Source organism: Aspergillus piperis (assembly GCF_003184755.1).
Source record: "Aspergillus piperis CBS 112811 unplaced genomic scaffold BO85scaffold_1, whole genome shotgun sequence".
Taxonomy (NCBI): Eukaryota; Fungi; Ascomycota; class Eurotiomycetes; order Eurotiales; family Aspergillaceae; genus Aspergillus; species Aspergillus piperis.
Genome location: NW_020291591.1, coordinates 1,793,527 through 1,821,068, shown reverse-complemented (window position 1 = coordinate 1,821,068; position 27,542 = coordinate 1,793,527). Strand labels below are relative to the sequence as shown.

General features: G+C 50.6%; 11 protein-coding genes across 11 annotated transcripts; 5 read left to right on the top strand and 6 right to left on the bottom strand.

Moving 5' to 3' along the window:
* Positions 1-20: 20 nt before the first annotated feature.
* On the top strand, positions 21-731 carry BO85DRAFT_444479 (uncharacterized protein). Its single transcript, XM_025659023.1, has 3 exons — positions 21-69; positions 142-474; positions 526-731. Exons 2-3 carry the CDS (start codon positions 175-177, stop codon positions 604-606), a joined length of 381 nt encoding a protein of 126 aa, XP_025521059.1. The 5' UTR covers positions 21-69; positions 142-174; the 3' UTR covers positions 607-731.
* A 218-nt stretch (positions 732-949) lies between these two features.
* Positions 950-1,570, bottom strand: BO85DRAFT_473753 (cupin domain-containing protein; the record flags this gene model as incomplete). The annotated part of the gene is made up of 2 exons (XM_025662640.1): positions 950-989; positions 1,089-1,570. 2 exons carry the CDS (start codon positions 1,568-1,570, stop codon positions 950-952), a joined length of 522 nt encoding a protein of 173 aa, XP_025521058.1.
* A 268-nt stretch (positions 1,571-1,838) lies between these two features.
* BO85DRAFT_515696 (CocE/NonD family hydrolase) lies at positions 1,839-3,768 on the bottom strand. Its single transcript, XM_025664797.1, has 2 exons — positions 2,015-3,768; positions 1,839-1,965 (listed from the first exon to the last, which is right to left on the bottom strand). The coding sequence occupies exons 1-2, from the start codon at positions 3,700-3,702 to the stop codon at positions 1,851-1,853; spliced, it is 1,803 nt and encodes a 600-aa protein (XP_025521057.1). The 5' UTR covers positions 3,703-3,768; the 3' UTR covers positions 1,839-1,850.
* A 210-nt stretch (positions 3,769-3,978) lies between these two features.
* BO85DRAFT_410807 (putative salicylate hydroxylase) lies at positions 3,979-6,546 on the top strand. Its single transcript, XM_025657495.1, has 5 exons — positions 3,979-4,238; positions 4,305-4,430; positions 4,485-4,559; positions 4,609-5,443; positions 5,491-6,546. The coding sequence occupies exons 1-5, from the start codon at positions 4,122-4,124 to the stop codon at positions 6,423-6,425; spliced, it is 2,088 nt and encodes a 695-aa protein (XP_025521056.1). The 5' UTR covers positions 3,979-4,121; the 3' UTR covers positions 6,426-6,546.
* A 73-nt stretch (positions 6,547-6,619) lies between these two features.
* Positions 6,620-7,479, bottom strand: BO85DRAFT_444475 (putative quinol monooxygenase). Its single transcript, XM_025659022.1, has 3 exons — positions 7,028-7,479; positions 6,924-6,951; positions 6,620-6,868 (listed from the first exon to the last, which is right to left on the bottom strand). The coding sequence occupies exons 1-3, from the start codon at positions 7,210-7,212 to the stop codon at positions 6,719-6,721; spliced, it is 363 nt and encodes a 120-aa protein (XP_025521055.1). The 5' UTR covers positions 7,213-7,479; the 3' UTR covers positions 6,620-6,718.
* Positions 7,480-12,322: 4,843 nt separating this feature from the next.
* Positions 12,323-13,704, bottom strand: BO85DRAFT_410801 (EXPERA domain-containing protein). The gene is made up of 4 exons (XM_025657494.1): positions 13,258-13,704; positions 12,961-13,155; positions 12,700-12,852; positions 12,323-12,627 (listed from the first exon to the last, which is right to left on the bottom strand). Exons 1-4 carry the CDS (start codon positions 13,349-13,351, stop codon positions 12,557-12,559), a joined length of 513 nt encoding a protein of 170 aa, XP_025521054.1. The 5' UTR covers positions 13,352-13,704; the 3' UTR covers positions 12,323-12,556.
* Positions 13,705-16,207: 2,503 nt separating this feature from the next.
* Positions 16,208-16,901, top strand: BO85DRAFT_18901 (uncharacterized protein). The gene has a single exon (XM_025654416.1). It carries the CDS (start codon positions 16,427-16,429, stop codon positions 16,808-16,810), a length of 384 nt encoding a protein of 127 aa, XP_025521053.1. The 5' UTR covers positions 16,208-16,426; the 3' UTR covers positions 16,811-16,901.
* Positions 16,902-17,447: 546 nt separating this feature from the next.
* BO85DRAFT_18903 (TauD/TfdA dioxygenase family protein) lies at positions 17,448-18,994 on the top strand. Its single transcript, XM_025654417.1, has 3 exons — positions 17,448-18,337; positions 18,402-18,736; positions 18,803-18,994. Exons 1-3 carry the CDS (start codon positions 17,655-17,657, stop codon positions 18,913-18,915), a joined length of 1,131 nt encoding a protein of 376 aa, XP_025521052.1. The 5' UTR covers positions 17,448-17,654; the 3' UTR covers positions 18,916-18,994.
* Positions 18,995-20,212: 1,218 nt separating this feature from the next.
* On the bottom strand, positions 20,213-25,208 carry BO85DRAFT_387150 (putative non-repetitive nucleoporin). Its single transcript, XM_025656657.1, has 5 exons — positions 24,678-25,208; positions 22,152-24,620; positions 22,012-22,100; positions 21,318-21,947; positions 20,213-21,246 (listed from the first exon to the last, which is right to left on the bottom strand). Exons 1-5 carry the CDS (start codon positions 24,967-24,969, stop codon positions 20,638-20,640), a joined length of 4,089 nt encoding a protein of 1,362 aa, XP_025521051.1. The 5' UTR covers positions 24,970-25,208; the 3' UTR covers positions 20,213-20,637.
* Positions 25,209-25,310: 102 nt separating this feature from the next.
* Positions 25,311-26,135, top strand: BO85DRAFT_387148 (uncharacterized protein). Its single transcript, XM_025656656.1, has 2 exons — positions 25,311-25,537; positions 25,614-26,135. Exons 1-2 carry the CDS (start codon positions 25,395-25,397, stop codon positions 26,017-26,019), a joined length of 549 nt encoding a protein of 182 aa, XP_025521050.1. The 5' UTR covers positions 25,311-25,394; the 3' UTR covers positions 26,020-26,135.
* Positions 26,027-27,417, bottom strand: BO85DRAFT_465065 (uncharacterized protein). Its single transcript, XM_025662023.1, has 4 exons — positions 27,209-27,417; positions 27,000-27,114; positions 26,746-26,924; positions 26,027-26,699 (listed from the first exon to the last, which is right to left on the bottom strand). Exons 1-4 carry the CDS (start codon positions 27,326-27,328, stop codon positions 26,403-26,405), a joined length of 711 nt encoding a protein of 236 aa, XP_025521049.1. The 5' UTR covers positions 27,329-27,417; the 3' UTR covers positions 26,027-26,402.
* Between the last annotated feature and the right edge of the window lie 125 nt (positions 27,418-27,542).

Here is a 27,542-nt window from a genome sequence, read left to right as displayed (position 1 = left end):
CTGGGCGTTCGGGATGTGGAGGAGGCAAGGGATGGATGGGATGAACAGCACATCCCTTTTGTTATGCAGGTCAGTTCGGTGCACTATCCACTGTCAAGAGGAACATCATCTGTTCTAACTTGCTGTTATTGTCTGTGAAAGTGCTTGTTACACACTCAAGATATTATTTCCATCATGTCATCTACAACTACAACTACTACTACAACTACATCTAGGGCTGTTGACGCCAGCACGCTTTCTATCCTCTCCGACTACGAGATCCACCACACCGGCTCAGAGACCCAGCCTCAGCCCCGGGTTCCTCGTGATGCTGTCCCTGTATCCCAGCCTGCGGACTGGCCTTCGCACTATAGACGTATCCCTTCATATCGACCTGTGAATCGGAACTTGAGCTACGAAGAGCGATCGGCTGGGACGAGTCCCGTGGAGTATATGTTTATCCAAACCATGTTGCATGGGGTGTGGTTGAATGCGGTGAGTATCTATGCTAATTCTTCAAAATGGATAATTCTGATATATGTGCAGTCTGTTGCGCGTCTCTGGCGCTTTACTGGGGGAAGGATTAACGATAAGATCTTCCATTATGAGGTTGGAGGAGAGTGGTGATTTAGTATAGTTTATGTCTGATTTTAAATCCAGTCATGCGTTCTATCAACATATACCAAATGTATTGTACTGCCTATACGCTATATAAATAGCTTATATGCTATGAATATCAAGTTACAAAGCAACTACCTTCTACCCCTATAGCAAATGTACCACGTGAACAGTAACGATATAGTACCAGATCAGCATTTGATTCACGATAATAGACCAATAATCAGCATGCTATCAGAAACATCGCGCTCACAGATCCCATAATGTATCTAGATTGCCAACCTCTTATATATCTGCATGACAGCTATAGACATCCTTCCATTCCATCTAGCACTTACACCCTATATCAACCTCAACCGCCTATCCCCTCCTCCTCCTCCCATCCCACAACCCTAGAAAAAGGAGAAGTCTAAGTACTATCCCTAACCTTAATCCCGCCCAAATCCTCCTTCAAGCCCTCCCCCAACCCCTTCGCGGGCAACAACACATACAACATCCTCGCCCAGCTCCCCTCCCCATTCTCCCCATCAGGGGTAACATTCCTCCAAGCATGATTCGTACCTCTCTGGACCGCCACATCCCCCCTCTTCAACAACCTCGTCTCCCCCGAATCCAGCACCAGCTCAACCTCCCCCTCCAACACAACCCCATAATCCACCGACACCGTGCGATGCATCGGACTCAGCGCATGCGGCGGCATATCCACAATGCGACACACCGAGCCCGTGGAGATGGTGATTCCCGGGGGGTTGGTCAGGTAGGAGGCGTAGGCGGGGATGTCGGCCTCGTCGGCGAGATTTGCGGGGAAGGAGTCGGTGGTGTAGGCCAGGGAGAATTGCGCGTTGGCGGAGTCTTGGATTTGTTGCACTGGCATGGTTTCTGAGAGGGTGGTGGAGAAGATGGCTTTGTTGGTGGTGGGGTCGTGGGTGGTTATGTAGCGGGAGAGGGGGCGGATGTTTTTGGTGTTGGTCATTTTGGCGGTGTTGGTTTGGAAGGAATTGGGTGGTAATGGGTTGCAGTGTGGGATGTTTAATTGGAATGTAATGAGGAGTTCTTTGTTTGGTTTGAGGTTGGTATACTGCTTTGGATGGGATGTTGTTTGCTATATAATGCTGTGTCTATACTAGCGATATACGGATGAGGATGCATCGGGACCACATCCCGATGGAGTTATGAAGGTGGTTCAATCGGTTATTCGGCTCTTGCATGACAGAATAAAATTCAAGTTCTAATTATCTCATCTAAGTTATGATCTACTTCCTGCGGAGTTCCTCCAGCCAGCCCCGCGGGGGAATAATCGGCAAAGTAACATAGTTATCTCCGTGGCCGAAGTTGATATGGTTGAGCCCGTGGAATCGCTCCGGGGATCTGTCTCTGTCAGCAACGTGGTCGTTAGTACAACCTGGGAGAAACTTACCGGTCTACAGGAGAATTGTGCTGGAATATTCCACACCCTTGTGTATCGCCAGATGCGACCTCCAGGATGATCTTTCCTCCCTTCTCGACTACTACGTTGGTCGGCCACACCTCCACATCGACCGGATAGACCTCGCCCGGGATGACCGGGAGCACGTCCGTGGAGTAGTAGTTGCGATGAGGAAGCCAGGGACGGTGGCGAGGATGCTCGGGGTCCGTCTTGCGCAGACTGACACGCTGCCAGCCCTTGCAGAGAGGCACTGGGTCTCCAGCTGTGCCGGTGTAGAACACCTCCTTGCCCTCGGGCGAGATGTACCGCAGCGTGACGAAAAGGTCGATATCTTGCGGAGTGGGAGAGCCTGGCTGGGGGCTCATCGACACATTGAGATGGGCGACAATGTGTCCAGTAATTTCTGTTTCGCTCTCAAAGGGCGGAGTGGTGAACTGCACCAGCTGCGGGTTCTCCAAATTTCCGAGAGCAGGGTAAGTGATCTTGACCGGGCGCTCTTGCGGAGCTGTGGTGACCAGCTCTTGCTTCGAAGTCAGATAGTATCGCGTGTATTGGGTGCGGGCGATGGGCCATTCATTTTCAGTCCGGCGAGGGAATTGCTTCTCCGCTTCAGCATTGTTGAATCCGACATCTCCTTTGCGGAGAACCAGATCAACCTTCGGGGCTGTTCCAGTGGACCATCCCTCGCGATCCTCGCCCTTGAGGAAGGCGTCTAAGAAGCTGCGCTGGACTTCTACTTCTTCCGAATAGTAGAAAGGCAGGTCATGGCGACCGGTGATGAAGCGCAGATACTTCAACTCGCTGCCTGCTTGGGTCCAGCCCTCCACATTCCCCCGCAAGTGCAGCAGAATGCCACCCCAGTTGGCCACAGACAGAAGAGGCACCTGAATGTCGGACATAGTGTACTCCTTACTAGCATAGTAAATATCATCGCGGAATCGGTTGTTGACGTTGTCGATCGTCTGGTCCTGACGGTTCGCTTCCAATTCCTTCTCGGGAAGATCACCCTCGATGGTATCAGGACCCCAATTACGGGCAGCACGACCAGGCCGACCGTACTGGTTAGAGACGACCTGGCGGTCCCACCAAAATTTGATGAAGGCGTTCGAAAGAATACCTCCGTGGCGACAACGATCACGGTAGTAGTCGGACATGCCCTCCCACGGGATTATACACGACAGGCCCTTGGGTTGCCGCGCACTGACTCTCCATTGACTTCCAGCATAGTAACTAATTCCGAGCAGCCCTACTTTGCCAGTGGACCATGGCTGTTCGGCTGCCCATTCGACCACATCAAAGAAAGCCTCACTCGTTTCACGGGACATGGTGTCCAGCTTTCCGCGAGATTGGCCAGTGCCTCGCTCATCCGCCCGAACAACAGCATAGCCATGCTTAGTCCAGAAGGCAGGGTCGGGAGTCTCCCAGGCTGAATGGGCAGAGTGATGCTCAGGGTTGACTTCGCTGTATGACTGCGGATGGAAGTCCGAGTATGGAATATCTTTGCCGTAGGGGCCGTAAGTGACTAGCACGGGGGCCTTTTCCAGCTCCTTGGGCCGGTAGACGTTGCATCGGACAAGACCCGATTTGTCCTTCAGAGCAATGGTGACATTTTGCTCGAAGATGTAGGGGAAGGATGTATCATCCCGGGTAGTGATGTCTTCGCGGATGGGATTCGGCATGATGGTTAATACTGTCCCTTACCAAGAAGAATAGCGGAACAATAGCGAGGAAATAAAACCGATGTATGAAAACCGAAGTCAAATAAAATCGGCGGATAAATAGGTCATCGTATCTACCCCTCACGCTGTTTTGCGCCATTTCAACGGTTCCCTTGCATCCGCTCCGAACGTGGAGCCGAAGTGGTTGAGCCGAGGATTGAGATCACGACTTCGGACCCCAAAATCCGTCCGGCATTAACGGTGGACACACATGACTCATCCTGGAGATTTGTGGGGGTGAAAGACATCATGGGGTTGTCTTGAAAGATATAATTGTGTAGTATGTCATGGCGACACTCCGCTCTTAAGTGGCGAAAGAACCAGTGTGTCCGCAGTCTGCAACCTTTAGCCAAACGTGATACACTGCCCTATCCGCAACAATGGGGAGCATTGACCCACGCACAGCCCAAGGAGGCCTTCACATTCTTATTGCCGGCGCTGGTATTGGAGGCCTGGCCACTGCCATCGCTCTCAGGCAACAAGGTCACCGTGTTGAGGTCAGTTACTCTTGCATCCGAACTTCAGGGTGTAGACAAGAAGTTTAGACTAAAACTTGGACGCAGTTGTTTGAACGCTCCCGCTTTGCAAACGAAATTGGGGCAGCCATTCATCTTACGCCCAATGCAAACTCTGCGTTACTTAGATTGGGGATCGACGGCACCAAGTTTGGGGCTGTAGAAACTGAGCAGGTACCCGCTGCCATGCTTGCTCGCTAACCGAAATATCATCTCTGACCTTGCTAGTTACGCATATATACTCCTGGTGGAGAGCCTCTAGGTATAATCAACAACAAAGCGCATGCAGACAAATGGAGACACGTAAGTTGACTTCTCCTGTTTGGCATTCAATCGTCATAACGCTTGATAGAAATGGACACTTGTTCACCGAGCCCATCTTCACGAAGCTCTGAAAGTTGCCTCTCAGGCTCCTGGGCCCGGCATACCAGCTCAGCTGCACACTTCGAGCAAGATTGTAGACATTGACCCAAAGAATGCCACGGTGACTCTTGAAAACGGGGGGACTTTCAAGGGTGATGTCCTTATCGGAGCAGACGGTGTCCACTCTCTTGCGAGATCGAAATTGCCTTTCGCGAAGGACATTAAACCTTTCAGCTCTGGCAATAACGCGTTCCGCTTCCTTATAAAGCGCCGAGACGCTCTGGAAGATCCCGAGACCCGTTCACTTGCTGAGGTATACGGTTCAGTGGACATGTGGGATTCTGATGAGAAGCGTGTGGTCATATACCCTTGTGCCAACAATGAGTTGCTGAACTTTGTTTGCATCCACCCCGACACAATGAGCACCATCAACACATCCTCTGACTGGAACCAAGAAGCTAGCAAGGAGGCGCTTCTTGAAGTTTTCAAGGATTTCAATCCCCAAGTTCTCAAGATGCTAGCCAAGGCTGATCCTTACACCTTAAGGGTGTGGCCTTTGTTGGACATGGAAACTCTTCCCACCTGGGTTGATGACCGGCTTGCAATCATCGGAGATGCAGCACATCCATTCTTGCCATATCGTGCATCTGGAGGAGCGATGGCCATTGAGGATGGTATTTCCCTGGCTGTCATGCTGTCCCGGGATGTGACCCGCGAGGAGATACCAGAACGGTTGAAGCTGTATGAGAAGGCTCGTCACACTCGAGCCAGCACTGTGCAGCAGATGACACGAGAGTCTTCCAAGCCGCAATCAATGGAGACGAGTCAGTATCAGCACATGAGTTTATCTTACATAGCTAACATTCCACAGTGGAAGCAATGACCGACTATATCTACGGCCATGACGAATTCGACCACTCCACGCAGGTGCTGCGTAAGCACCTCTGGAGCAAACTCCCGGCCAAATACTGGCGACAGCCCATTGTCTTCGGCCCCATGCCCGGCCCCAGACAAGACTGGTGGGGCAGGAACCGCGTCCAGAAGTCGCTCAAGTCAACATTCCAGACGGCGTCAATCCGATTCAAAACCAGTCGGACGCTGCTGCAAAACCTACTTCCCAATGAGAGGTATTCCTTCACCGACCCAAGCACTGTGGCCTATGCCAGCTTCTCACAAACGAGACTTCACGGTATGGACTGGCTCGGCGGCGGCGGCTACCGTCACCTAGGCCTTTACATCGAGGGCGTGCAGTATAAGAAAACAGACGGCGAAGTGGTCAAAGGGCTGTACCTGCCCATTCTCTTCGAAAGTCTGACTGATCCGATCGTGAGTGGCCGCGAAGAGCTCGGCATGCCCAAGCTGTACACTGCCATCGAGGCACACGAGCGGACCAATTCCTATCATCTCACGACTAGCTGGGAAGGCGCTGTGTGGGGTCACTTCCATTTAGAAGACCTGGAGGACCAAGATTTCAGCATGAATCCTCCTCAGAACGTTGGTAAGGGTGATTTGATCTATCGCTACATGCCGCAAGTTGGACGCGCAAACAAGGGACAGCCTGAGGCTGAGTACCCCGTGCTTGTGCCACAAGAGGAGGAGCAAAAGAACATTCCGTCGAGAATCACTCGGCTCCGGACGACCAAGAATGCCCGTTTTGAGATTGATGCACTCAGCTGGGAAGCATTGCCAACGCTGCATCATGTCATTTCACGGCTAGCTGAAATCCCTGTGGATGAGATTGTTTCGGCTAAGGTGGTTGAAGGTGAGGGCGTGGCCGATGTGTCATGCGCAAGGCGTATCGAGTAAGAACTGGGCCGCGTTAGAAGGAAAGTACGGCTGGTCGGATCCGTCATTGTCAGCATTGCTGTACCTGTATGTTTTGATAGCAGATCCAGATTAGATCAATTCACCTGTTTTGAACGATGTGACCTAGCTAGGGATCATGTGATTCCAGTTCTGTGTCCTATACCGTGAACTACGACTATAAGTACAAGCTAGCGTTCAACTAGTATAAACTTATATAACTTGAGTACATATGTTTCTATGTCTCGTTCAGTGTCAAGAACACTCCGCGTTATCTCTCGTTCTTGTTATGGACCTTAATTCTTATCTACCAACCCTCCATTCGTCTTTTTCACCATCGTAAATGGTGTCCCCACTCTCTTCAACAACTTAGCCTCTCTAGGCTTTATAAACAGTGGCTCCGTTGCAGCGAAGTAATCACGATAATACGGCTTCACCAATTGGACCTAATTCAGCACCGGTCAGTTCAGCTCCCGGTCACGAAGGCTGGAAAACACTCACCCCCATAAGCCATTCCTTTGACGCGGACCTGTATGCAGATGGGAGTTTAGCATCAAATTACGAGCAAGCCAACAACCAGAAACCAGGAATGGAACAGGACAGACCAATTCTCTACCCAAGAGATAGTTCCTGGGGAATCAAGCGACTGGTATAATTCGAAGAAAGTACATTCGGGCTCAGCAGTGACAGCCTTGTAGGCGGGTTCGAAAGCGGCCCAGAACTTCGGCACGTCCTCGGGTTTAAGGTGGACTGTTACTTGCAGGGAGATGGATTCGGATGAGTCGGACATGGCGAAGTTATCTGGTTTATCGCCAGCTTCTTCCGAAGGCAAAGAGCTATGGATGATTGGTGGGCTGATTTGGAGATGTGATGATGGCAATTGATAGCAGAACAAGTCCTTTGTAGACAGTTGAGGAGGGGTGGTGGCGGGGTTATCGGAGGTTAGTTAGCATCTACCATAAGCGGCTAACTGTAGGCACTAATCACTTAGCACTGAGTTGACAGGGGTTGATACTTGGTGCTTCTCAGTGGCTATCTTTAATAAGCCGTGTCGAGGCTGAACAGCCCAGCCGTATTGTGACCGGACATTGGTGACCTCAGTACAAGAATGATGAGACTAGATGGATTCTATGAAGCTTCTTTGGTACCCTTGGGATCTTCAGTATCGGGCCATTTCTGAAAAGGGGCGGCGCCTGTTAGTTAAGTGGTGCGCGTGAGCTCAAATGAAGCCAGAATACTAACGAGGATATTGTTGATGGTATATAACAGCAAGTGCCATCACTGCCGGACACAACAATGTCTTCAGTCATAGGCAAGAGCTAGCCATGACGAGGATATATCATATTAACCTAGATATATGGTTATGATAGCATAAACGAATAAGGCTTCAATATTACCTCGTCTGGAGGTTCGTGATGACAAAGTGTCCAACTGGATCAGCTCATGATAATCGGATACTACTTTCCTGGACACTAAATTTCGTCCGCGAAGGATAATGTGTATGCGTAATCAGTCTAAGTATCAGTGGGTCTCGATCGACAGAAGTATTACTTTTGGCATCGATCGCCCGACTGTCTCTGTATCATCTTTAGCTCCACATCCTGATAGAATTCAGGATGAGGTGAGCGATGTTGATGAAAAGCTTGTTCTGGGGACCAGATGATGACAGTACGAGTACTAATAGACGTTTCTCATACACCATCGATTTTATGTGTTGATATATCCCAGGGTCACCTCGCATATACGTATACATCGCTACTTACTATTAGTAGTGTGCGAGCCGATATATGCACAGAATCATATAAGACTAGTACCGTCGTGGCTATGTAACACACTACCTCTAGCATGTATGAAACCAGCTCAATTGCCCATAATCTGAAACTTCGAGTCGAAGGTCTCAGAAGCACAATCAAGTAACTATACCTAGCAGCTTGACAACACCCATACTCACATCAGGAAAGTGCATCAGCCAATTAGCATGAACCAAGTATCGATTCGACTCAGGCAGAACTGTGCACTACCAGTGTGGCGCTGTCCGCTATGCTAAGCACTAAATTGCACAAGTTGTAGTCTTGATGGATGAAAGGCCCGGCCGTCTCACTAGCCATATAGTGGACCACTTAGTCTATGGATCATCCGGAACGATACGTATGTCCCGGTCATGACTATACCTCTTGGCAGGGTGTTGTAAATTGTGTTGGTGGCACCTATGGCCTCGCAATAAAGCCGCTCGATTGAAGCACAGTATGCAATATACGCATGAACTGCATAGAAACTAAAGTCAGTGGTTCGAGCACTGAGGCGTCTCTGCAATAGCTCGCAGGCGTGCAGACCTTGTCTGCCTGATGTCACCGGGGTCGCAAGGATGAGTTCATGGGCCTAATCCCGGAATGACTTCGAGCCTTGGGGCCACTAGTCTCGTATTGTCCCCAGCAGTAAGCAGCTAGGTGGCAATCACGGGCATGGATTATTTTCGAGCTAAGCGTGGTAGTAGGAGCGGGCACCTAGATGACTGGACAATGAACAGCTAGCGAGCACCGTGGGGTCATCATGTGTCGAGCTAGAGAAATGCGGATATATTCGGGAATGGAAGAGTCCTTTTGTGTGATGAGTGTTCCATGACTGTTGGAGGATGTCCGGTGGCTGCACCTCGTGGCATCAGGCCGCAATGGGAAGCAGGTATGGCATCTGGGGGAAGAATGTGGGCATGCACACAGAATATGCATGTGGTGTTCTTATCGTAGTGCTATGAGTGGTAAAAGACGCTGCTTAAGAGTTCAGTGTTCTGCGTGATTTCGTGGAGCAAATACCATCGAACTGCGGGGATGCTGCTGCTCAACAGATTGGAGGGTTGGTGAGACCACCCGAGTTGTGGATTGACGGATCTTTGCTGGATGGATGGTCGGGGGCCCAGAAAGGCCTAGAACGCGACCGTAGCTTGGAAGCATTTGAAGGAAGAAGAGCTTTACCTGTACGATGGTTGTCTTTGAGATAATGTGCTGTGCTTTGAAAATTGAAGAGAGGAGGGAGAAACCCGACATAGCAACAGCCAACATGCGAATGGCCTTTACCATGGAACCCAGTAAAGGGGAAGAAAGCAGGATGGATGGTGACAGGAAGTTTACTATAGTATTGAGTGTCGCGGCGGATGACGCATGACTGGCTGCCTACCGAATCAGGCGGCCCGCTGTGAAGGTGCTCCGCCCGCTGCTGCACTTCACCAGGAACCGTAACCTCACCTCCTCCCGCCTTTGCTCGTCCTACACTTGCATCTCTTTCTCCTACTACTACTACACCGTGGCCTTCTGGCTTCCTCCATCTCCAGGATACCCTGTCGTCTCGCTTCGACCGTCTCCTGTCTCGTCTGGAGCCCGGTCCTCTCACCTTTCTCTCCCCCTCTCTGCGCCACTTCCCCCCCTCCTCCCTCGCCCGCTCGCGTCGATCGCTTCGCTGGTGTGACTGTATTTATAATTCGCCCCGTCGGCCACCTAAGGCGTCCGAACAAAGACCCTGATCTACTGGCTGTCAATAGACTCGATAGAAAACTTGCTCCAGAGCTGGCCAGGGCTTGCATTTGCTGGTTTCCTCGACCTGATTTGACCCTCTCCGAGTCTGGGAGAGCTTCCCCGCACTAGAGCTGCACAGCATCATGTATGTCGTGGAGAAACACATCACTAGGAATAATGAGAGACCAAGTGAATATGTAGCTAACCGAAGACTCTCACAATATCCAGGCGCATTACCGTGAGCGTGATTCGTCCGGATCAGGCCGACGCCGACATCTTCTCCCTAGAAGTCGGTGGGGACATGACCGTCGAGCTCCTCAAAGCCATCGTTGAAAGCGAAACCTCCATCCCTCCTCCCTCCCAACGTATTCTCTACAACAATCAACTACTCGCCGATGATGCTCGCACCCTCGAACAGGTTGGCATTGGTGAGGGCGACATGATAGGTGTTCAGGTTACGCTGCGGAGACCCCAGGCCCCTCCACGGAGTATCGGGGGCCCCAGCTCTGCGGCTGCCCAACAAAACCTGCAGCGAAGACAGGCAATGACACCAGATCCCGAGACGATTCGTCTACATATTCTCGGTAATCCGCAAGTGCGCGAGGCTGTTCGACGGCAGAATCCGGAACTGGCGGAGGTGGCCAACGATGCACAGCGCTTCCGTGATGTCCTTCAACGACAACAACAGCGCGAGGCTCAGGCTGCAGCAGAGAAGGAGGCTCGAATTGCCATGCTGAATGCTGATCCGTTCAACCCCGAGAATCAGCGCGAGATCGAGGAGATTATCCGTCAAAACGCGGTAACGGAAAACCTCCACAATGCCATGGAACACCACCCAGAGTGTAAGTGGGCGAAACGTTTTCCGTGTCGACCTTATTGCTGACATGAAAGCACAGCATTTGGTCGCGTAACCATGCTGTATATCCCTGTCGAGGTCAATGGCCATAGACTCAACGCATTCGTCGATTCCGGCGCACAGGTCACCATTATGTCACCCGAATGTGCGACCGCGTGCAACATCATGCGACTCGTCGACCAGCGATATGGGGGAATCGCCAAGGGCGTTGGTACGGCTAACATTATCGGTCGGGTGCATTCAGCACAAATCAAGATTGGAAGCATGTTTCTTCCATGCTCCTTCACAGTTATGGAGGGAAAGCACATTGATCTACTCCTAGGCTTGGACATGTTGAGGAGACACCAAGCCTGCATTGACCTCAAACGAGGTGCACTCATCATTCAAGACCAAGCGGTCCCGTTCTTGGGAGAGGCAGACATTCCCAAGCACCTCCAGGAGGAATTCGAGGATGAGCCCATGATCAAGGGAGCCGATGGCGCCGAAGTCGGCGCCCGGACAGGTGCGGTCACGCATCAGGCCAGCCGCAGCCAAGCAGCTGGTGGCCCCAACATGGCCTCTGCGGCATCCTCTTCCCGCCCAGCCCCGCCGCAGTCACGCTGGCCGGCGGACTCCATCGCGAAGATCACCGAACTAGGCTTTACGCGAGAAGAAGCCATGCGAGCTTTAGACGCAGCCAACGGAGACCTAGATGGAGCCATTGGATTTCTGATATGACGCAGGTGATGTCACCGCTTTGGAATCCTTCAACTTTTGGCAAACTTGGTGCCGGGTGAGCAGTCCCGGGAACTTTCGTACCGCTGTAATATGATCTATCATCAACAACAGCGAGACCTGTGCGCAAATTGTGCGATGGCGCTCTATTCCCTACCCATGTCTCTATTTCACTTCCCTTGTAACAATGAAGCCTACGGACGTAACTATTATTGCATTCTTCTGGTGATCCTACACACTCCCATGGTCCCCGCACGGAACTCTATACCTAGCAAGCAAGATAGACAACCATCAACAGCCACCCAAATCTTATTAAGGAATATTTTGGAGGCCATCATTCCATACTATCACCCAGCCCCTGTGGCAAACAATCACAATCCCTGCTTTGGCCCCCCCAAATCCGCAAGCCTCATCTTCTCACATCGGGCTTCATCCCGACCTATATCATGCAGCTGCAGGATTAAGAGCGATCGGGTCGGTGTAGCGGGTCCTGCTGCCACATTTACACATTTTTCACACAGTAAGTACTATCTAGTGGGAATGCATTCCTACCTGTACAATGTACAGAGCACAGATCACAGACCCAAAGAGACTTTTGGTTTTGCAGCCCACCGCACCTAACTTAGCGAGTTGGCATGTATGCCTTACGCTTTCAGAGTTCATACACCTCCCCCCGGCACTAAGTCCAGCACGATAAGGCAGGTTGATGTCCTTGCATGACTAGGCTCATGCAACTTCCTAGGCCTAGAACCCAATGACTGGTCTAGTTTATTGGTCTGCGAAACATTTCCGTCCAGTCTACACCTCTACTGCTACAAAGTACACCTGTAGGAAAGTACTGTGTACAGTAAGTACACTTTCCAGCTTTGCAGACGCATGCAGGCCTGAGTTCAGATCTGCCATTCCTTTGCTTTATTTTTTCATTTTCTTTTACGTGATCTATGGATTATCGTCCCAGCACATACACCCCCTGCATTGGATACTGTATGCATACATGCCCTCCACTGGAATAGGAAAGGGAGAATATTGGGGTTTGGGGGACTGATTACTGTTGTGACTTACTCCTTCTTGGACTTGACTAGGAGTCTTGTCCGAAGTCTAAAGAACATATCCAGTGCCATGAATGCACCTATCAGAGATTAATTAGCAGCCGTCCAACTCAGCTTACATATGTCCAGGTGCATGCAGCATCTTAACTTACCAAGAGCAACATAAGGCCCATATAGCATGCTGATGTTCTGCTTTTGGGCTACAGAGCGATCTGCCCAACTCCAGACCTCGACCAGACAGACTGTGGAGGTAAGGAAGGCCTGAAGACCAAAAATGAGGAGGTGGAGGGGGACAAGAGGGTCATCTGTCATGTATCCACCCCGTTAGCTCCAAGTTCCAGATAGGGAGATACCGAGCGTTTATGATGTAACGGTAGGTATAGTAGTGGATGATAGTAGGTGTAGATCCGCACCTCTCTTCAGGCCGCCAAGTGCCCAGACGCTTACGGGCACATGGTAGAACAGCTCCATAAGTATGAAGGAGTAAAACCAGGGGGCGGGTGGCTCCTCGAAGAACTTGTCATGGTACGTATCAATGTAGAACTGTCGGAGGGTGTGGGAAAGGTTGGATTGGAGGGCGGTGGGGAGGATCGGGGCTGCGTCGACCACTAGGAAGATTGATTGATTGATAGCGAGTTAGTGGGTTTCGGGACTACGTAAACGAGTGTGTATATCAGTGGGAAGGGGGGGGCAACTTTAGACCGACTTACGAAAAATGATGGGGACATGGATAGCAAAGAAGGAGAAGTAGATCAAGTCGCGTTTCCGGCTCCACAAGGAGGCGGGAGCAGTCGGAGAAGCCATTCTGGGTTTCGGAATTGCGTAAAGGAGAAGGTGTCTCCGGTTATCTAGAAACGTAGGGCGTAGGATGTAGATAGGTCGGGTCCCTTTCGTCCGGCCGAGAAGTTTCGTTTGACAGCTAAGTGGTAAGCTAGTAGAGTCTAGCTGGAGGATGTGGAAGAAAAGGATCTGATATGTGCGAAGAAGAAGAAGAAAAAGAAGAGGAAAGAGCGAGAAAGCGGGTCAGCTGACCGTCACGGGTTCTCCGAGAAGAGGAAAAAAAACACAAACGAAGCAAACGGAAAAAGCAACTACCATGAGAAAAGCAAATAAAGAAAGAAACCATCGAGAAAAAAAAAAATCCCCGCCGTTCGCCAGACCCGATCGGCTGGAAAAGACAGTTTGAGAACCTACCCTAATACTCACTACTTTGGCAGAATGTTTGCTTTTTCCAAACTGCACGCGTCCCAGGAGTCCCCTAAACATAGCTTAAGCTTAGCCGTGTGGATCGCAGTCCAGCTATCGCTCAATCAACAATCATGGCTGCTCGGGTAAGGTGAGTTAAACCCACTGTCAACCATCAACCAGCCGTGGTGACCCAACGGTTTAACGAGCTCAAAAAGTATGAAATATTGAAAAAAAAATAATAAAAACAACAAAGTTGTTTCTTTCGCCCATCCACAGGCTTGCTTTTTTAGCAGAAACTCATCAGCCTTGCATATGGTGTTGAATAATATATCGATATATTCTTCTTCGATCTTATCGTTGTGTGAGACATCCTAGTGCCATGTCCACCCTGGTAGCTGGTCCAGCTCCGCCCTCAAGCCATCAGTCATAGATTCATGGTGATCTCTCATTCCAGGGCGGCCCGATAAACTGGGCGTCTTCACCGCAATTCTCAAACCCTGCCTTCTGCTTACTCGTTGTGACCTCCGACTCCCGGCAAAGCTTGTGGTGCAAAAGTCCTCTACTGGAGCCCAGGATCCCTTAGTTGTGGCGCCTGCCCCTCCCCCTTCCCTTGGGGCTGATCTTTTGCCTCTGGGCTCCTGCTTGGCCCCGGAATCGGCCTTGACTCAATTTTACGCATCAAAACAAAAGTACTGCAAGGATTCGAGCAGCTGGTATCCGCCACCTGCACGCTGATCCCACCATGTCTCTCAATAATAGCATGCATTCTGCAGACAAAGCAACCCGATCCAGGAAATGTCCTCGAACGTCAAAAATGTACCTGGGTCCCCTATCTCATGATTTGGCTCGGTCCTCTTAGAACATCGTTGTGTGGGCGGACGACGGGAAGCTTACGCTTAGAGCCACACTTTGCACCACCGTCCGTCAGTCCATTGTCGCATAGTGTTTCGCACAGAGTGGGCTAGTCTCCAACAGCCGGAAATGCGTCGCCCGACTCCCAGGGTAGACACTAGTCACTAAGTACGTACCTTGGAGGTCACAGCGACCCTTTCCCCGGAACTTGGGGCCAAATTTGACCGCCGGTGCTATCTAGTTGCTGTATCTCGCAAGAACACCCTGCGAATAGTCGCCAGCCTCAACCAGTAGTGGACTATCCACATCCACCGTACCCACAGGCACCAAACTTGGGAATCCTTTGACATTCCTTGTACCCCATGTACCAGTTGGGATAACATTTCGTAAGAGATAGCTCATGGACAACGAATCAGTGACGTGACACCTTCAACGGGCATCAATCGACAAAGTACATACTTTTTTCCTAGGCCGTCTCGAATGGCAGCAGGAAGAGACTAACTTGGATAGGTAGTAGATATGATCAATGAAAGACAAAGCACTCAGGCCCTACGACGGAAACACGGATGACACAAAATAAAACTTGGTCCCAATTGCAATTCGACCCCTCCAGACTCGGAAGCTCTGAGCTTGAAGGTTGCTCGAACGCGGACATGATGTGGCTTGAACAACTGGGCGGACACAGTCGTACATTATGATCAGACCAATTCTCCTGCATCCTTCCTTCGAGGCTTCTGTGGGCCTTCGACGCCATCTGGGAAATGTTCTAGATAGCCTGGATGACCTTCCGCGGCCCATCTCTACCGATTATGGAACATTAACGTGGCTCGGTGGAGAAACCCGATAGTCCACGGACATTGAACCGCATTCCCGAAATGAAAGCCAACGTCACAACTCGCGCGAGAGGCTCCGTTGGCCCTGCGCGCGAGAAGATCGGCCAGGCCTGTCTGTTCCACCCTGGTTCAAATTGGACTTGATGCGAAGGATGGATGGATACCGTGAGCAAGTTTTTCGCCCGTTGGGTGGAAGCCCAAACCGGGTCTATGTGTGACCCTTTTGGCTTACACGGGTGCTCACTCCCGCAACTGAGCTAAAGAAAAAATCTTAATCATTTCTGTTGAGAAGGAAATTTTGACACCAATGTTGTTTGCTTCCCTGAAGAGGCAGCATGGATACGCAAAGGCGTCACTAAAACCGAGAGAGAGAGCGAACACATCAAATTTTCGGGGAAGCTACAGTGGGTATGCGCTGAGTCGATTTTGTGCCTCCTCGGCATTGTGGCCCCAAAATAAACTGGAGCCAGGAAGTCGGCACTATTTTTGTTCGATTGAGTTGACGCGATCGATCACCACCAGGATACTGCGAGAAAGAGAGCAGGCATTATCCCAAACAAAAATTTAACTGTGGAAAAAGAAAATTTGAGAAAAAGAAATAATGAAAAAAAGAATAATTAATTAAAGGAAAAAGAAAAAGAAAAAGCAAACAATTCAACAATCAAAAGAAAGAAAGAAAAATTTAACATTTTCTCGTTCTTTGGGATAAACAGCAGTGGAACACAAATTACTCTAACCCCCTTCACAATGTTGTACTGAGTACGCATGCGCCCTCTTGACATGAGATAAACGGTTTCCACCAACCAAACATTAGCAGAGGGGCTGCAATATTCCTGGATTATTGGCAATGGCTACCTGTGGCAGAGCGCATACAGGCTACAGTAGTACAAAGCAGCCGCGGCCTCGAAGCCGGGAGTTTTACCATCGTCCTTCTGTCGAGCGATGCAAGGACTAATGCAAGATAGCTACCGTAGCTGCTGCTGCTGCTGCTGCTACTGCTGAAGTAATGGTACTCCTTCCCACTACTGCACAGGACAAATTCCGCGATCTAGTGCCGTCTACCCTAGAAGGAACAGACTCAAACTTAATGATATTGGCCCAACGTGCCGGCCGCATGGCTCCACCTCTGCCTTCTTTGCAGGCCCTCTGGCTGCTTATCGTTCATCCGGGTTCGCTAGATCAGAGCGGTGAAACCACACCAGAACCACATCGAATGGAACAATTTACAGTTGAGAGCCAGTCCCCCGGAACACGCCGGGTCCAGGGAGAAGACAGTGCCTTCCCATCGAAGTATCGGCAGGTCCAATCGCTATCGCTTCTGCGGTCGGTCAGGCTTAGCTCCGAGAAGACAATCGTCGTTGCCATGCCGGACAACCCTCTGCTGCTGTAAGCCCTTTGTCGTCCGATGCGGGAAGGAAGCTATACTCTTGTAGTGGGCGCGCCGATGCCCCATTCTCTATTATTCATTGGACCTTGACCGCTTCTCCCAATTCCGTCGTGCATCTCCTGCTCGTCTCGGTCCCTGTTCCGAACGGCCTGCCTCTTCCCTTTCTGGCCTCTTCGTCACTCTGTATGCTCTCTTCCCCTTCACCTTTTCCAGACACTGCTTGTGCCATGCTGGCTCCTGAGTGGTTCATTCCTTTGCCGCCGCCCCCTCACCCCCCTACGATGACCGCTGTTCTCATCTGTCGAGACCCGTCCGGCACCGACTTTGTACCCCTGTCGTCATGGCTTCGAGACGACCTTTTTTTTGTGCCCGCCTTGAGTAGTAGTAGCAGCAGTAGTAATCGGGCGTATCTACCAGCCCAAGCTTTCCCGGTCCGGAAAATTGAAAGGGATAATCCCTGGTCTAACTCTTTCTAAGCGAACCTCCGGTGGATGCATTGCCATTGGCGCTGCTGCGGCCATATCATCCACACTTGGCCGTGTTTACTGCTTGTGCAATCCCTTTATCGCCATATCGAGCCGGTGGAGGTTGTATCTGATCAGATATATATTCATCTCTCGTCCACCCTCGACTGAACTCTCTTTTCTTCCCCATCCATCTCCAGAGACTTCAATTGACCTTGATTTCTCGGGTTCTATCCTTTTCCTTTTCCCTCCTACTAGCTCACTTTCATCTTTCTTGACGTCGACGTCCCGCTTAACCTCTTTGTGGCCTTGAGCAACACTACATTACGTACATACTTCCTTCGCACAAGAGCACACACCAGTCAACGCGCACATCCGCAATCATGCCGTCCTCTGCGCCTGTCCTACGGCCCAAGAAGGCCCTTCCCATCAATGCCCATAAGGAGGAGGAGCCGATCAGCTACGACATCAATATCCCTTACGTGGACGTCACCAAGGAGTCTCACCTACGCACCAGATACCCCGAATACCTTCCCACGTGGGACAAAGTGTGGTTCGATCCTCTTCCTCCTTTTGAGTATCAGGACCCTGCCCTTCGCGTGAAGGATAAGTCCAAGCGCAATCTTCTGACACCCGGCACAAAGGTGACGGAGATCCAACCGCGCATTGGTAGCATCGTGGAAGGCGTTCAGCTCAACCAGCTCTCGGACGCCCAGAAAGATGAGCTTGCCCTTTTGGTTGCCGAACGCAAAGTGGTAGCTTTCCCGGACCAGGATCTCATTGACGATGGCCCTGAGGCACAAGAGGCTTTCATGCGTCACTTTGGCAAGCCCAATTATCAGCCCGTCTCTGGCTCAATGCGCGGGCATCCAGGTTTCCATATCATCCATCGCGATGGCAACCGCGAGGAAATCACTCGCTTCCTCTCGCAGCGCACTACTACGACGCTCTGGCACCAGGATGTCAGCTACGAGATCCAGCCCCCGGGCTATGTGATGCTTGGGCTGCTGGAGGGACCTGAAGTAGGTGGTGATACTGTTTTCTCAGCGACCGATATGGCATACAAGTAAGTATCATCCTCAAGCGCAACGAATCAGCGCCGGGCAGGTAGATTCTAATGCATAGATTAGGCGTCTTTCTCCAACTCTCACCTCCTGGTTGGACACGCTGCGCGCAACCCACTCATCGGCAAAAATGATCCAGCATGCACGTCTGACTGGGAGCCTGGTACGCAAAGAAGCCGTCGACACCGTCCACCCGCTTGTGCGCGTCCACCCAGTCACCGGCGAGAAATGCCTTTTTGTGAACGGCGAGTTCATCACCAAGATTCAAGGTCTGAAGGAGCCTGAGCAGCGCTGGTTGCTGGACTTCCTCATGCAGCATATCATCACTGGGCACGACTTTCAGGCGCGAGTGAGGTGGCAGCCTCGGACCATTGTGATTTTCGACAATCGTTGCACAACGCGTGAGTTCCTTGTTACCTACCGAAGATAAGCACCCAAAAAGCAATACTGACGGATATTTGCAATAGATTCCGCCATTGTCGACTACCTCGATGATGATAACGGCGCCAAACTCCGTCACATCTTCCGTCTGTGCGCATTGGGCGAAAAGCCCATCCCTGTATACGACCAATTCGAGTAAATCCCGACGGCCTCCGCCACCTGTTCGAGGAGCTCTATCCTTGTTCTCAGCACCTCTTAGTTCTCACGGAAGGTCAAGGGTGCTGGACGCCACCGCGATGCCTTGCCAGCAATAACGTTCCATGCAGCAGGCTCGGAAGATGTTTCCCCGCTACCCCTCAGACTTTGGGATCCTTGGCGCGTCGCATGTGCCTGATCCTCCCTCCCTCCTTCTCATCCTTTCCTCTTTCATCCATCCTCTTCCCGTTTTTCTGCCTGGATTTTTTGCTTGGCTGCTTGATTTTGATTGATACCTCGGCCTGGTTCATTTGACTGTTTAATGTGGATTTTTTATTCCCGCTTTTAGTGACCTTATTTTGTGCCCTGTTTAGGCTTCTATGCTCTAGAACTAGTGGGGCCAACTTGCTTTTTCTTTTTCTTTTTTTTTTCATTATATTTTTTTTCTTTATATTTTTTTTCTTTATTTTTCTTTGATCTAAAATTCTCGTGTCCGAAAGCAATGTTTTTTATTCTCTGTTATTTGTTTTGAATTTGTTAGCCCGATAGACTTCACTTCTTTTCTTATCTACCAGAATTATTTATTATCATATTTACGCGTCAAAAATATCAAAATAAATTAATTATCAAAATAAAAGCAATCAAACGACTAATGAACGCGTAGTTAGTAGGTAGTTGAACCAAAACTCAAAAAATACTACTAAATGATGTTCGGATGTACCCTGTACACACCACTTTCACACGCATCATTATATATTATTGTATGCAGCCTCATCATCGAACACACTCACCCCACCCAAACATCCACACCCGGGAAGCGGGGACCAAACACTTTTCACAGTAGTAGTAAGTAGCCACTAGTATCTACTCAGAAAAATACTACTACTAGAATGCTGCATCTACTATTGGTGTATTATTAGGAGAGTACTAGGAATAAATAAAACATGTTAAGGTATCAGTGAAGCATCAAAAAATGAGAAATTGGGCTCGAAACTACTAAAAGAACAACTGCCGATCAGTATTCTAGTACCGTGACTAGTAGAAGCAGTAAACTGCCTTCACATTCGTACTAGTACTTAAGTTACTAGTGTTCACAGGCGAAATCTAAGTTAGGAAAATGGTCGTACTGGTGCTACTACTACTACCACCACCAACTACTACTACTACTAGTGATAATAAATCAATACCTCGAAATGGGCAGATGAATCAAAGTCGATTATATATATATTTATATATTAACTTGGTAAATAAGTCATCTACTAGTAGTAGTACGGTTGTTCCACACCATAATGAAGATGCAGGTAAATAAAAAGTCATGATCATCATCTTACATTGATTACATTGATTAATACCCAGTTTATAGTACTAGTAGTACACCTTTAATCATATCCAGAAAATTGGACAGGAAAGAAGGGAAAAAGGAAGGAAGATGGCTTTGAAAAATGATATAATATATGATGGGATTATTTTGGCACTTCACTTCACTTCCGTTCACTTCTCTTCACTTGATTCGACGCGACATGACTCTCTGGATGCTGCATGCATGCAAGTAATTGAAAATAATAAAGAAAATAAAAAAGAAAGAAAATACACGAAACTCCAGCGCCCAGGACTAGAACAGAACAGGACAATAAATAATCGAAGTGGGATTGGGTTGCATTGCTATACGTGAAGGAGGGGGGGCGCGGGGAAGCGATGAAATTCGGGAACCAGTGGGACGGTTAAATCACCGCAGAATATCATCGATTCTCGTCCTCAGTTCTTGTGCCAGCTGGACTTGTTCCGGAGTGATACCACCCTGCTGGAGGAGAAGGAGGGTTTCGAGGATGCGCTCAGAGACGAGGTCGCTTCCGAAGACGACGCCGCCCAGACGGACCGTGTCGTGGAACCAGTGCTCAATCAGGTAGAGAAGATCCTTGGCGATGTACTTCTTGTTGGAACCTTGGAAGGGAGCTTCATCGGTGTAGTACATGGATTCGAGGACGGCGTAGAGAGTCTCGTGGGCGACGCCAAGATCGAGGAAGAGGTCAATGACCCATGTTGCAGGACCGACACCACGCTGGTGTTCGAGGGCGTAGCGCTCGAGCATGGGTAGGAGAATGGGGATCGGGAACACAGACTCGGACATGCGCAGACGGCTGCCCAAACTGCGGACCTTGTCGATTACAGCCTCGTAAGGGATGGGCTCACCCCGTTCAAGGACCTCATCGTGCAGGTCTTGAAGGAGGTGTTGCCAGGTCGATCGGATATCGGCTGGGTTACGGTGGTCGGCCAGGAAAAATATCTGGAGACAGATGTCATAGTAGCTTGCAGGGTCGGCGTATTGGTTGAAGAGCTGCAGGAAAATATTAGCCAAGAAGAAAAGAGAAAAGTAAATGACTAGGGGAGGTTGGGCTGATGACGTACAGTGCTAATGTCCTTGATGGGTCCGTCCACATCCTTGAGAACTTCCGCCCGGCGTTCCGGCGCAAGACGTCTGTCGTCCTTTAGGCGTTGCAGGAGATCGTCCTGGATGTTCGCAATGTCAATAAGGTTGGAAGTTTCCTGCACCAGTCGCTGTCGGGCTTGTCGGCTAGTGTCGGGCGTGAATGTGGAGGCGTTGGCCCTGGCTCGGCCCAAGTACTCAATGCGACGGCTGAGAGGAAGGGTGAACGCGCTCTGAGCCAGATCCAGTTGTACCTTGGCTGCCTCAAAGAACCGCTGAGACTGAGCAAAGTACCGCCAAAGCAGATCCGCGTGAGCAAGGTCGTCTGCTGATTTGCGCTCAAGGTAGGTCACAACGAAGGGCGAGTTGGTTTGCAGCAGTCGATCGCTCCAGCCTTGCTCCAGATACCAATCGTACAAACTCGTCAAAAACACTTCATCCGTCGAGTCGGAAACGACACCATATGCCTCATTTTTGCGCTTGGCGATTATCGTCAATTGTCCATCAACAACGCCGGGATCGTGAGCGGCGAGGCTGTCAACGGCGATGATAACCTTGAAGATGAGGTCATAACATTGCTTGCGGTAGTAGAAATAGTCCTTGCGGGTGTCCTATGAGACAAATAAGTTTAGGACTCGCTATATTGTACAATCAGGACAATAGAGTGAGACCTACCTCCTCTGGTCGCCCATCGACGATCCATGAAAGTGCCATGTTGGCCTTGTCTGAGCGAGCAGCAACATTGAGAGCAAGCTGGATCGCGCCTATAAATCCTCATTAGTATAGTAACGTAAAATGGGCTTGGTTGAAACTACCGGCAAAGAACTGGTTGGAAATGTAGCTTTCCACCGCAGAAATCAGGTAATCCATGGGCAAGTTGTCAGAAACCTGCTGGAACAAATGAAGGCTTTCATTGAGCAGATTGCGACCAAGTTCCGAGTTGTAACCGGCTTCGGTAGCTCTCTTCAGAAGCTCCTGGGCCTTGAAGATCACTACATCTTCAGCGCTGCAGAAGCTGCCACAACGGCGTCGGAGAGCGTCGGCCACCGTTTCCACATTAGAACCCTTGGCAATGTTGCGGTTGACGATTCCCTTCACGAGCTCCTTGGCCATGTCATGACCCTTGTTGGTACTGAAGAGCTCCTCGAAGGTAAGCTTCAGGAAGCGCTCTTTCGACTCTGCCGGCAGAGATGCCACAATTTCATCTACCCGCTCGTCGAAAAGAACCAGGACAAACGAGATACCCTCGATCGTGTGGGATACGAGTTGGACCAAAGAATGGAGGGCGCGGTGCTCCGCCTGCAGGGCAGTTTCCTCCTGCTTTGTGGACACCCGCGTCAAAGCTTCAGGGCCGCTCAATCCTTCGATGAAGCTCTTGTTCGATTTGAAGAACTCCTGCAGAGCCAGAAGATCCCTCTGCACCGCCTGCAATTTGGAAGCAGAAACGGAAGATGCGACCGTCTGAGCACCGTTGGGGGCAATGCCAGCCTTCGCGATCTCCTTCTTCCAGATCGACCGCAACAGCCTAGAGATGTAGAGAGCAATGCCTGCATGACGCGGGGACGGAACGACTGCGTCAATAGCGAGCGTGGTGCTATCAGCGACGGCGTTCTCATTCATCGTCGGTCGGCCACCGTACTCGATGAAGACCTTGCGCGCAAACTCCAGGACATCGGGATCATTGATTTGCGTTAGTCGTGAGTCAGACGAGATCTCAACACCCTGACCGCAAGCGACGGCAAGAGCAGTGGCAAGCGTTTCGCTCCGGCCATAGGTGCGAATGAAGTTCTTGACTTCGCCCTCCAATCCCTCGTCGCCGGTACCACCACTACGCACCAACGCCGCGAAGACATCAACAAGACGCCTTCTCCGAATAACGTGGATGCCGGTGTTGGTCAGAATGGCGACCTCAGCCGCCGGGTTATCGAACTGTACGGCCAGTTCGTTTCCGAATCCTCCAGGAGTGCTCGTGGCTGGGGTAGTAGGAGAGCAGAGACCCACGTCTTCAGCCCTGCTGCCCAGAGAGAGCCAGACAGCAGTTTCACCAGCCTTTCCAGGAATAACACTTTCCTGAGAGCGAGCAACGCGCCCCGAGTCGGGAGCCGAAATGAAGAGTGTGTCCGACTTGTTTGTGGAGTCCTTACATGTGAAGCAGAGGAAATAACCTGGAGGGTATCGAACCGTGAACCTGGTAGGCTGCAGGGTGTTAATCGGCACTCTGGCCGTAATTGTAGTTTGGAAACGCGGTTGATTTTGAAGGCTCGGGGGGAGTTGAGCAGCGGAAGCACCGTCATACGGCGGCGTCTTGACATGATGGGCCTGCATACTTGTAGGTGCATTGGTGCCGTTCGGTGCAGAAGACCAGGTGAAGGAACCGGTGGCGCTAAGATAAATGCGATAGCCTGTTGCAGTTGTGGCCATCAGATGATACCTGGAGGCCTCGGCGGCTGGGATGGGACTGATGGAAACAATGGGAACTTGGGGGTTAAGGGTCTCATTAGACGCGATAATGTGCCCGATATTGGCATAGATGTCAAGGGCTGGCTTCGTGATCACCAAAGCAAGACTGCCGTCTGGCTTCATGTGGAAGACGCGAATGGTGGAGGAAGATGATAGCGTGTACAGTAGCTTTCTGGTGTCGTCGATTTCCATCTGCTCCACATTTTCGAATGACTTTTGCGTAAAGCTAAGGCTCGGCGTGAATGCAGAAAGACGAGAGCTAGTGTGATTGACCTTCGAGCAACGACCTTGGAACCATTTCTCCTCCTGCTGATAGATGAGTTCGTAAACGTCATTGTCCGAAGTGCCACCGAAGAAGACGCGACCGGTCGAGTCCGAGGAGGCGATGACATGGATATCCAAGCCACGAATGGAAGTTGACATGCCCGTCTGGTATAATGTGACTTGCCGTGCGCCTCCAGCCGTAGTCTCACAACCCATACCAAGCAAAATGACGTCTGCCGTTGTCGATACTACGAGGATGTGCGTGATTGAAGGCAAGAACACACCGGCTCGGGGTTTCGCCAGCTTGACCGTGTTGATGCTGTTCGGTTGGTCTTCAAAACCAACTAACTGAGGGTTAGGATGCGTATAATCCCAGATGTAGAGTGCATTGTCGATGGCAACCCAGGCGTGGTTCAACTCGGCGAAGAGTCCCATGCTTGTCGACACCTGCGCTCGATTGTATTGGTCGAAGATCTGATCTGGGATGTTGTACATCTTCACTTTCTGAAAGGGAGCCCATGATGGTGACGCGGGTATATCGTAGTCAGACGAGATACCTTCTACAGATGAGTGTTAGACCTGATCCCTCTCGTCAAGACGGACGGGGGCATACTCACGGGAGAGATAGCTATCCAAGTCGGGATAACGGGCTTCTTGAGCGAGAGTGTCGTTAACTGTTCCTGCAGCACGTTCCTCTGTGCTCAACGCCTGAGTCTTGGGCTTGAACGTGGCTGGGGGGAGTCTGGGAAGCGCAACCGGTGAAGCTGCATGTTGCTCCGCGGGGGCCGCGACAGGCTTTGGCGAGAAATTAGGCGCGGCCGCAGCCACGGTGGGTGCAGGAGTCTGAAAGTAAGCACCGGGTAAGGGCTTTTGAGGGGTGAGAGTCGGCGTGAGGTCTGGATAAGACATGATGCCGGTTGAGAAGCCCGTGGGAAGCTTTGGCGATTCGTCGCGCTCCCCGGCGAGGTGAAGATTCGGTCGGCGCAAGGGCGCGAAGAGGACGATCAATTCACGATGGTATCGAGAGGGCGGAGGGAAGAGACGGAGGACGGGAAGGTTTGAGAAAGCAACATCAATGAACAGAGGCGGGAGCAGCCGGAGTGGTTGAGGGCGAGTTGTTGATCAGACCGAATAATGACAGGCCTGAGCCGTAAAACGAGCAGGAAGAGAAACAAAATTGTGCACGGGCCCGGAGGTGAGGTCCTGCCCAAGCTCTCTCCGCCTTTGCGTTGCTTTTCCTCCGCCCATGATTTCATGCCCGCAACAAACACCGCAACGCCCATTCAGCATCCATTGTGCCATTGAAGAGTGTTACTGCTATTCTATTTTTCACCATGCTTCCCTCAATGCGTCTCACATCCCGTCTGGGTCTGCGCCTGGTGCGCTGGAACTCCACTGCTGGTCCGACTCTGCCGCCATTGATGACCGCATTGAGAACCGATCTCAAGACTGCCATGCGTGCTAAGGATACGCCCAGGTACTTCTAATTTTTTACCTAAGGCTCTGAGTGCTACTTGCGCATCAATGCTGACGAATTACTTCCCAATTATCAGGTTGAATGTCCTTCGCGCTCTCATCTCCGAAACCAACAACGCCGCCAAAACAAACTCGCCCATCCAGACTGACCTCCAACTCTTGTCTCTGATCCGCAAGCGCATTTCTGCTTCGAAGGATGCTGCTAAAGAATTCGAGTCTGAGAACCGCCCGGACTTGAAGGAGACTGAGGATCGACACATTGCGATTTTGGAAGAATATGGCGCCCAGGTGAAGACCATGAGCGTGGACGATATCAAGACCATCGTTGCTGAGGAACTTGCCAAGTTGAAGGAGACGGGCAAGAAGGTCGAGGTTGGATTCCTGCTCAAGTCCCTCTTTTCCCCTGGAGGGGCCCTGGATGGCAAGCCCGCCGAGAGATCCGAAGTTGCAAGAATTGCCAAAGAAGCGATTTCTTCCGCGTAATGGCTGACACGAGAAAATGTATAATAACTACCTGTATAATACGCATACCTAGACCAATTGCCTGGTTCCCCCCTCAAATGAAATGCATACGACGGATGAAAAGTTAAGAATTGTTCATTAGGCGGGATTTCGGGTCGCCATAATGTTGCATAGTAAAAACAAGCAGAACTCGCGTGCCTTCATGCCTTAGGTCATGTAGGCGTGCTGTGCCAAAACAGAAAGACGAAAAGTTCCCAGCGCCAGGTTGTATGCCATCCCAAGAATTACCGACCTTATTTATCCATTCCCGTTTGCCCTTCCAGTAATGTTCCGAACTCCATATCCATTCATATCCAGCCGTCCATCGTACTTGCTCGGCGGTAACGCGCAAGTTTCGCGGTCACCTAAGAGCGTAGTAAAGTGATCCCTCCGAGTGTGGTCATGAATATACCGAGCCACAACCAGTTATTCGGGTCACCAATTCTCTCCCTGCTGACCATGTTCTTTATGCTGAAGCGAGGTCCAGTATCTCCCTCGACCTGGCGTTTACTCTTGCTGGAGGAGATTGGATTGAGCGTCTGCGTAGGTAACATCTGTGGCGGTTTGTATATAAGATACATTGGATGCATCGGCGATCCGTCGAAGTTCTTGACATCAAGGCGTTGGACACCATGGTATGAGTCTACCGAAACAGAAAACGACTATATCTGTCAGTAGCTATCATATAGTCAATAAGGACTCAAGTACCTCAAAGTGCTCGGTTTGGTTGTATCTGGTATAAGTCCCCGTAGAGGACTGACAAGGATCTGATAAGAGCTGGCGTCCATCAACAGCGATCGGAGTCAGGTCCACCGATCCATCACTGTTTACGGTATAGGTACCGTGCTGCCATTGCATGATCCCCTTTGGGCAGGAAGGATCCTGGGCTGTTTATTGATCATGACATGTCAGAATCGGGGAAATGCACGCGATATCATAGTTCTGAGGATTCTGGGACTAACGATTGGCAATGGCACGATAGTAGGCTTCTTCATAATGTCCATCGGCGTTGAACGAGTACGAGATACCAGTGAGATTGGGTTCGAGGAATTTATCATTGATAGGATCGTAAAAGCCCTGTAAATATCGAACATTTAATGGTTAGCGAACAGGTAGAACTGAGAACTGGCCTATCGAAATTGGTAAACAATCAACACGGCGCAAAACATACCGGACCTGTCACAACTTGGCGGGACTTGGTTGTCCATGTTCCTTCGAGATCCGATGCGCTGTGGCTGCTGGCCCCAACAGCGGTTAATAGAAGGCCAAATAAGAAGCACGTTGCCATCATGTTGTGATCATACCCACGAGAAGAGATTCAATACAGAAGAAAGGGAGAGGCAGATTGTAAGCTGAGAGAGAGCGAGAGGAATGCGTCGAAAGGCGCAACGCAGGCGGCCCTTGTAAGGGTGTGGAGCACACAAGAGCTGCCCCCGGTACGTGCCACTGGCCCTGCCGATCAAACAAATGAACCGCCATGCAAATCATCCGCCAAAACATGTTCG

Excerpts from the sequence above, each read along its gene's own strand:
- BO85DRAFT_410807 (XM_025657495.1), top strand. The coding sequence starts at position 4,122 with ATGGGGAGCATTGACCCACGCACAGCCCAAGGAGGCCTTCACATTCTT. Across the intron at positions 4,431-4,484 it reads GGGCTGTAGAAACTGAGCAG|TTACGCATATATACTCCTGG; the intron begins GTACCCGCTGCC and ends TGACCTTGCTAG. Across the intron at positions 4,560-4,608 it reads ATGCAGACAAATGGAGACAC|AAATGGACACTTGTTCACCG; the intron begins GTAAGTTGACTT and ends AACGCTTGATAG.
- BO85DRAFT_18901 (XM_025654416.1), top strand. The coding sequence starts at position 16,427 with ATGGTACTCCTTCCCACTACTGCACAGGACAAATTCCGCGATCTAGTG.
- BO85DRAFT_465065 (XM_025662023.1), bottom strand. The coding sequence starts at position 27,328 with ATGATGGCAACGTGCTTCTTATTTGGCCTTCTATTAACCGCTGTTGGG. Across the intron at positions 27,115-27,208 it reads GCCAAGTTGTGACAGGTCCG|GGCTTTTACGATCCTATCAA; the intron begins GTATGTTTTGCG and ends CGATATTTACAG. Across the intron at positions 26,925-26,999 it reads CTATCGTGCCATTGCCAATC|CCCAGGATCCTTCCTGCCCA; the intron begins GTTAGTCCCAGA and ends ATCAATAAACAG.
- BO85DRAFT_387150 (XM_025656657.1), bottom strand. The coding sequence starts at position 24,969 with ATGTCTTATCCAGACCTCACGCCGACTCTCACCCCTCAAAAGCCCTTA. Across the intron at positions 24,621-24,677 it reads CTTGGATAGCTATCTCTCCC|AAGGTATCTCGTCTGACTAC; the intron begins GTGAGTATGCCC and ends ACTCATCTGTAG. Across the intron at positions 22,101-22,151 it reads TTCCAACCAGTTCTTTGCCG|GCGCGATCCAGCTTGCTCTC; the intron begins GTAGTTTCAACC and ends GAGGATTTATAG.
- BO85DRAFT_18903 (XM_025654417.1), top strand. The coding sequence starts at position 17,655 with ATGCCGTCCTCTGCGCCTGTCCTACGGCCCAAGAAGGCCCTTCCCATC. Across the intron at positions 18,338-18,401 it reads GCGACCGATATGGCATACAA|GCGTCTTTCTCCAACTCTCA; the intron begins GTAAGTATCATC and ends TGCATAGATTAG. Across the intron at positions 18,737-18,802 it reads CGACAATCGTTGCACAACGC|ATTCCGCCATTGTCGACTAC; the intron begins GTGAGTTCCTTG and ends TATTTGCAATAG.
- BO85DRAFT_444479 (XM_025659023.1), top strand. The coding sequence starts at position 175 with ATGTCATCTACAACTACAACTACTACTACAACTACATCTAGGGCTGTT. Across the intron at positions 475-525 it reads ATGGGGTGTGGTTGAATGCG|TCTGTTGCGCGTCTCTGGCG; the intron begins GTGAGTATCTAT and ends ATATATGTGCAG.
- BO85DRAFT_515696 (XM_025664797.1), bottom strand. The coding sequence starts at position 3,702 with ATGCCGAATCCCATCCGCGAAGACATCACTACCCGGGATGATACATCC. Across the intron at positions 1,966-2,014 it reads CACAATTCTCCTGTAGACCG|ATCCCCGGAGCGATTCCACG; the intron begins GTAAGTTTCTCC and ends TGACAGAGACAG.
- BO85DRAFT_387148 (XM_025656656.1), top strand. The coding sequence starts at position 25,395 with ATGCTTCCCTCAATGCGTCTCACATCCCGTCTGGGTCTGCGCCTGGTG. Across the intron at positions 25,538-25,613 it reads CGTGCTAAGGATACGCCCAG|GTTGAATGTCCTTCGCGCTC; the intron begins GTACTTCTAATT and ends CCCAATTATCAG.
- BO85DRAFT_444475 (XM_025659022.1), bottom strand. The coding sequence starts at position 7,212 with ATGTCCGACTCATCCGAATCCATCTCCCTGCAAGTAACAGTCCACCTT. Across the intron at positions 6,952-7,027 it reads ATCTCTTGGGTAGAGAATTG|GTCCGCGTCAAAGGAATGGC; the intron begins GTCTGTCCTGTT and ends ATCTGCATACAG. Across the intron at positions 6,869-6,923 it reads CAAAGGAATGGCTTATGGGG|GTCCAATTGGTGAAGCCGTA; the intron begins GTGAGTGTTTTC and ends GTGCTGAATTAG.
- BO85DRAFT_410801 (XM_025657494.1), bottom strand. The coding sequence starts at position 13,351 with ATGGCTTCTCCGACTGCTCCCGCCTCCTTGTGGAGCCGGAAACGCGAC. Across the intron at positions 12,853-12,960 it reads ACTTGGCGGCCTGAAGAGAG|ATGACCCTCTTGTCCCCCTC; the intron begins GTGCGGATCTAC and ends GATACATGACAG. Across the intron at positions 12,628-12,699 it reads TGGGCCTTATGTTGCTCTTG|GTGCATTCATGGCACTGGAT; the intron begins GTAAGTTAAGAT and ends AATCTCTGATAG.